General features: G+C 39.0%; 1 protein-coding gene across 1 annotated transcript; it reads left to right on the top strand.

The window, feature by feature from the left end:
• Positions 1 to 4,041, top strand: tbx22 (T-box transcription factor 22). The gene is given in 10 exon segments (XM_016258757.1): positions 1 to 91; positions 208 to 364; positions 828 to 929; positions 1,165 to 1,339; positions 1,431 to 1,586; positions 2,364 to 2,422; positions 2,602 to 2,613; positions 3,359 to 3,432; positions 3,525 to 3,965; positions 3,968 to 4,041. Coding segments are annotated over 10 exon segments (1,341 nt in total).
• The last annotated feature ends 2,513 nt before the right edge of the window (positions 4,042 to 6,554 follow it).

The following is a 6,554-nucleotide window of genomic DNA, read 5'->3' as shown; positions in this document are numbered from 1 at the left end:
ATGAAGGTGGAAAATCTGAAGAATGAGAAGTTGCAGTGCATCTCGGATTGTAACAGAGATGCACCGACAGCAACTTTCATTGACAAACAGGGTTAGTGTAGCATAAATGAGAGGGAGAAGAAAAAATATCAATGTCCGACATCTGTTTTAAGTATTTGTGCTGCATTACCATTTATGTAATCTATGTAATTTTGATGACTTGTGAAGATCATCGAAAAAACAAGAAGAACAGCGTGAAGTCCAGCAGACCTGCAGGCACAGAAAGTGAAGCTGCGAGAGAAGTTGGACTAGATCTTCAAGGATGTGACCTGTGGAAGAGATTTCATGAGATCGGCACAGAGATGATCATCACCAAAGCTGGAAGGTGATCACAATTTAACCTTAATATTAGCCTACTCTTGTGTTGACCTTTAAGGCTGGATTGCACTAAAATGAGGAATATATTTCTGTGTGAGTTTGTCGTGTTTAGAACGACAGTCTGTTTACAGTATGTGATCCTTGTTTAATGTACAATGCCCCGGTTTTCTCTTTTATAAAGAGATGGTTTTCAACCATTTATAAAGTTGGCAATTGTATGAAGCTGAAAAAAATACCCTCTCATAGCTTAAAGCTAAAAAAAAAACAGTGAAATCTGTAAACTCTGACTGCCCAAAAATCATACATAATTAGTGCAGCTTGTCAGTCTTTATTTTGACTCATGTTTTATCTATTGGAAGTAGGCCTATACTAACTGTATTATGCTATTCAGTATGTTTAACTGTAACTAGTGAAAGTGCAGTAATGATGTTATAATGTAAGTGTTGATTGAGTATCTATCATCTCCTCAGGAGAATGTTCCCCTCTGTCCGAGTCAAGGTGCACAATCTGGATCCCGACCAGCAATACTCCATTGCCATGGACATCATGCCTGTGGACTCAAAGAGATACAGGTCCTTCAGTCTGAACTGATTATCATACAAACAATTAAATCAATGAATGAAGATGCTGAGAATAGTAAAAGACTAATACCTGCAATGTAATCAAATCGCATCTCAAATAAATGCTTAGTCAGTAAAAAACTATTAAGTAATGACATACACTTGCTTCAGATGCTTAAATCATGTATTGAGGAGCACAAGGAACGGCACTAGAAGTCTTCTTGATTGTTACCATCACCTGTGTCAGGTATGTGTACCACAGCTCTCAGTGGATGGTGGCTGGAAACACGGATCATTCCTGCGTTCCTCCTCGTCTCTGTGTCCACCCGGACTCGCCGTCTTCAGGACAGACCTGGATGAGACAGGTCATCAGCTTTGATCGAGTCAAACTCACCAACAATGAGATGGATGACAGAGGCCATGTGAGTAACATGACGTCCTCTGCACAACAACAATTAACAATAACAGTTATATATATATATGTAAACTAAATATGTCCAATGTGAAATTCAGATCATCCTGAAGTCCATGCACAAGTACAGGCCACGCATACACGTCATTCAGCACAGTCCTCTTGAGACTCTGGTGTCTCTGCCGGCGGATGGCGTCTACACCTTCTCCTTCTGTGAGACTCAGTTCACCACTGTCACAGCCTACCAGAACCAACAGGTGACTCATCTCGACACTTAACTCTGCAGTTTAGCTCAGATTAATAGGACATGCTTCTGCGTTTATGTTGGAACATTTGACAAAATTTGAGTGGGGTCCAAAAGTCTGGGACGATACTGAAATCTGAGTAAAATGTATGTCTAAATTACACTGACCCGGATGTAGAGTGCAGATGAATAGAAATAATTATTGGTAGCTTACATAATAAAACCTCTTCTATTACACATGTATTACAGATACTATAAAACCTGGAACATGTAATGCTATGGCAAGTCATTCTGATTTCAAGCATATGATATTAAAACACAATTTATTTCTCGTAATTGTGACTTTTTTTCTAACAGTTCTGCTTTTTTCGCACAACTGTGAGTTTACTTCTTTTCTCAAAGTTGTGAGATAACAATATGCAATTGTGAGTTATAACGTCCAATTCAGAGGAAAACTTTTTTTTTTTTCTCAGAACTTTTAGTTTATATCTTACAATTTTGACTTTATAACTCACAATTGCTTGTTATGAAGACAGAAATGTGAGATATAAACTTGCAGTTGTGAGAAATTCTGACTTTATTTCTCAGAAAAGTTTTGTCGTTTTAATTTATAGCTCACAATTGCAAGTTTAAATCTCACGATTCTGAGAAAAACATCAGAAGTGTGAGATAAAATGTTGCAATTGCATATTTTTATTTTATTCAGTGGTGGAAACAGTCTTCCAATTATTTTTTCCAAATTATAGGTCTGTATGGAGAAACTGATTGTGTGTTTTCTGCTACCTTTAAGATAACAAAACTGAAGATCGAGCGGAATCCTTTTGCCAAGGGCTTCAGGGAACGAAATGGGTAATGAAAGTTACTGTCTGCATGAACTCTATTACATATGTTTGCCAAGCTATTAAAAGGTTTTTACAGTGGCGGAATAATCTTAAATAAGCACATAACAATAGATGACTTTTATGACTCTTGATGATGTTGTACATGTGTTAGCAGACTTCTGAAATCTCACCGTCTCATTCTTCTAGAGGCGTGCTGGAGTCGTATGCATGGCACAGTCCCTTCAACCTCGATTTCAAATCTTTTGCTATGGAGCTACAGGGTATGTTTCATTTTGTTATTATTTTAGCTAAAATGCTCATTAACAATAGTTTCCATTAAGAATAACAATATGCAATTGTGAGTTATAACGTCCAATTCAGAGGAAAACTTTTTTTTTTTTCTCAGAACTTTTAGTTTATATCTTACAATTTTGACTTTATAACTCACAATTGCTTGTTATGAAGACAGAAATGTGAGATATAAACTTGCAGTTGTGAGAAATTCTGACTTTATTTCTCAGAAAAGTTTTGTCGTTTTAATTTATAGCTCACAATTGCAAGTTTAAATCTCACGATTCTGAGAAAAACATCAGAAGTGTGAGATAAAATGTTGCAATTGCATATTTTTATTTTATTCAGTGGTGGAAACAGTCTTCTTCCAATTATTTTTTCCAAATTATAGGTCTGTATGGAGAAACTGATTGTGTGTTTTCTGCTACCTTTAAGATAACAAAACTGAAGATCGACCGGAATCCTTTTGCCAAGGGCTTCAGAGAACGAAATGGGTAATGAAAGTTACTGTCTGCATGAACTCTATTACATATGTTTGCCAAGCTATTAAAAGGTTTTTACAGTGGCGGAATAATCTTAAATAAGCACATAACAATAGATGACTTTTATGACTCTTGATGATGTTGTACATGTGTTAGCAGACTTCTGAAATCTCACCGTCTCATTCTTCTAGAGGCGTGCTGGAGTCGTATGCATGGCACAGTCCCTTCAACCTCGATTTCAAATCTTTTGCTATGGAGCTACAGGGTATGTTTCATTTTGTTATTATTTTAGCTAAAATGCTCATTAACAATAGTTTCCATTAAGAGCAATCATGCATTCATTGAATCTGACTGCAGGCAGATGTTATGGACCTCCAGCAAGCTTCGGTATCTCCTCCTCAGTGCCATCCTTCTTGCCCAGCTGCTTCTCTCCAGCAGCTCATCCCGTCACGTGTTCAAGCCCTCAGTGCTGCGAGATGCTCCCTTCACACAGTGTTCTCACATACAGAGCGTACTGCAGCATCTGCCTGGGCAATCTCAGCACTTACGCTGGGCTGCGACCCGTGTTAGATCTGCCCTTCATGACGGCTCTCCAGGTGAAGAAAGGAGACAGCTGTAGGATCCGCTGGCTCCAGGACTCTACCTCCAGAAGTGCTTCAGCTGGATGGGCCTCTGGAGACCATCAAACTCAGAAAGACAACAGAGAGCCAGCCTTCGTCTCTCCCTACAGCTACAGTCCCCCCACGAGCCGCCGCTTCTCTACTGTTACTCATCATCTAAAGCTGGCTCATGCTGAGAGCCTGTTTACCAAATGCCCCTGATCTCCTCCATCAGTTACTGCCCCGACACCAAACCTGTCAAACATGCTCTCTAGTGAGGGCACTTGTACCCCAATACAGCATGATCTCATGAGCACACTTACATTTACACAGAAACTAAAATGTAAATATTGAAGTGTGTGAATAGTACCATTTTTGTATGAACAGCTTTAGAGAAATAAAAATGTTTATGAATCCTTATTGAATCTATGAACATTAAATTCATGGAATTAACCAGTTGATTCTGTTGTATTTATAATCCATGAGATTAATAATGTTTTCAATGCTGTTTGAAAAGAAAAAAAGTTAAGTCGTTGCAACTTTGAAACTGTAATGTTTTATTTTGTTCAGTAACATCTGGTGCCACATCCAACTTGTTTTAAAAGAAATGCACAATTGTAAACAAGACTCAATCTTAAAATGAATACAAACTCTATAATCATTTAACCATTTCTTATCATGATTTTTTCTTTTTCTTTTTGTTGGTATGGCACACAAAATGAGTTTTCTGAATATGCTTTGGTTTCAGCACAAACCACGCTAATATTTTCATTAAAGTAATCCATTTTATTTGCACAGAAGAGCTATTACAAGGTTTAACATCAGTGAAAAGCTTATTGGCTCTTGCGTGTAATGGAGCTGATTGTGAGACTCTGTAGATCGGTCAATGCATGTGAGAAGCTTTCCCTGCAGGCTACAGCAGTGGTCATCAGTGCTGGGAAGGTTACTTTAGGTTACAGATTACACATGACCCTATCTAAAATGTAATAAGTAGTGCAAATATCCCAATTACTTTATTAAAGTAGTGTAACGGATTACATTTGATTACTTTTTGATTACTTTTCTAAATTCCTAACAAATGTTTTCAACTGTTAATCATTTTGAAACATTTAACTTTACAGCACTCAACACTAATTACTGTCAGCCTTCTCAAAATCCTTCGTTACTTTAAGCATTGAATAAGCATATATCCTATGCCCTAAACTCCTGAATATGGTGTTTCACAGTTATTCATTAATGACGGACCAGTGTTACCCTCACAGTATATATTGTGTAATGGACTGTGAGCTTATAAAACTATAATATTTGTTAATTGTGTTGTGTGTAATGGTGAATAGCAGCATGCATGTGTGGGAAGCTTGGATACTTCTACCTCAGTGAGTAGAAAACTGTCTGAATCAGAAGCCACTGTTGTGTTGTTCGTTTCACCTCTTCCCCATCAACTCTCCAGTACAGCAAGACCTAACAAGCTAACAAGTGCTAGAACAGCAGGTTTCATGACCCTATCTTCATGTTTTATGGTGTGGTTTAGAGCTGGATTCGAGATTAGATTTGCCATATAGAATATGTTGGTCTATGTAAGTGTACTGTATGCATGCAGATAAAGTTGAATATTCTATATATATAACATTAAATATGTCGCTTGTTGATAATAAAGTTGACAGTTTGCAATAATATAAGCAATCAAGCAGCTGAGATTCTATTTATCACATCACATGAGCGTACTGTATGTACAGTATGTGGGTGTGTATTTGATGATGCGTATCACTGACACTTGTAAATGATGCGCATAAAGGGTAAGATTTTGATCGTATTGTATCATATTTTACACAGCACATTGTACATAATAGTCTCGTTTAGTCCTCAAGTGTGAAAGCCAAAGGCAACTGTGGCAAGAAATGAAAAACCTAATTTGATCTTGGATAATGGAGACCAAAAAAAAAAAATAATAATAAAAAAAAAACTTGGGAGAAACCAGGAAACACCAGGTGGCAAGTTCCCAAATAATGTCAGTAAAGAGTTGCTATGTTACTACATTGATTGAACTGTAAGATGAAGTCTTTGAGGTCCATCCAGACTTGAAAAGTACAGTGCAGGCAAATTTTGTGCTGTACGATGTAGACAGTATTAGTATTGTTTGTAATATTGAAATTGCTTTGCCACTGTGGATAAAAGGAAAATTATTTTCTCCTGAGGGCACCTTGGCCCAGGAGTGCCTTTAGCCAGTTTATCCAGCTTGCTGTGTGTGACACTTCTCCATTTGATCCATCTGATCCGTATGGCTCTGACTGGAAGAGCGCGGGCCTCAGGATCAGGTGGCCGAGCCAAACAGGTGATTTAGAGCCGCTGCGCTTTGAAGCTGGTGTGTGAGGTCAGTGGCGTCAGGTGCCTGCAGATGCTGCTGTCCGTCTGAGAGCTGATGTTCAGGATGTGTTCCGCGTGGCCCCTCCGCCCCGGGCCCCTGTGCAGGTAATTGATTTCAGGGCACATGCCCCTCCTGCCTCGACCGCTGAGTGTTTAGAGTCCACACCCGGCCTGTGGTGCGCTGTCAACGCTAATTCAATTAGAGACGCAGGAGTGTGACTAACTGCAACCTGCCAAGCAACTTTCCATATGTGTGCCTTAACCCCTCTCACCACACGCACGCACGCACGCACGCACGCTCACTCACACACACACTCACTCACACACACTCACTCACGCACGCACGCACACACACACACACACACTCACTCACTCACTCACACACACACACACACACTCACACACACACACACACACACACACA

The sequence above is a fragment of the Sinocyclocheilus grahami genome, unplaced genomic scaffold (assembly GCF_001515645.1).
Source record: "Sinocyclocheilus grahami isolate Dianchi unplaced genomic scaffold, SAMN03320097.WGS_v1.1 scaffold1736.1, whole genome shotgun sequence".
NCBI classification, from domain to species: domain Eukaryota; kingdom Metazoa; phylum Chordata; class Actinopteri; order Cypriniformes; family Cyprinidae; genus Sinocyclocheilus; species Sinocyclocheilus grahami.
The sequence above is the reverse complement of the archived record's forward strand: the minus strand, read 5'-3'. Positions and strand labels throughout refer to the sequence as shown.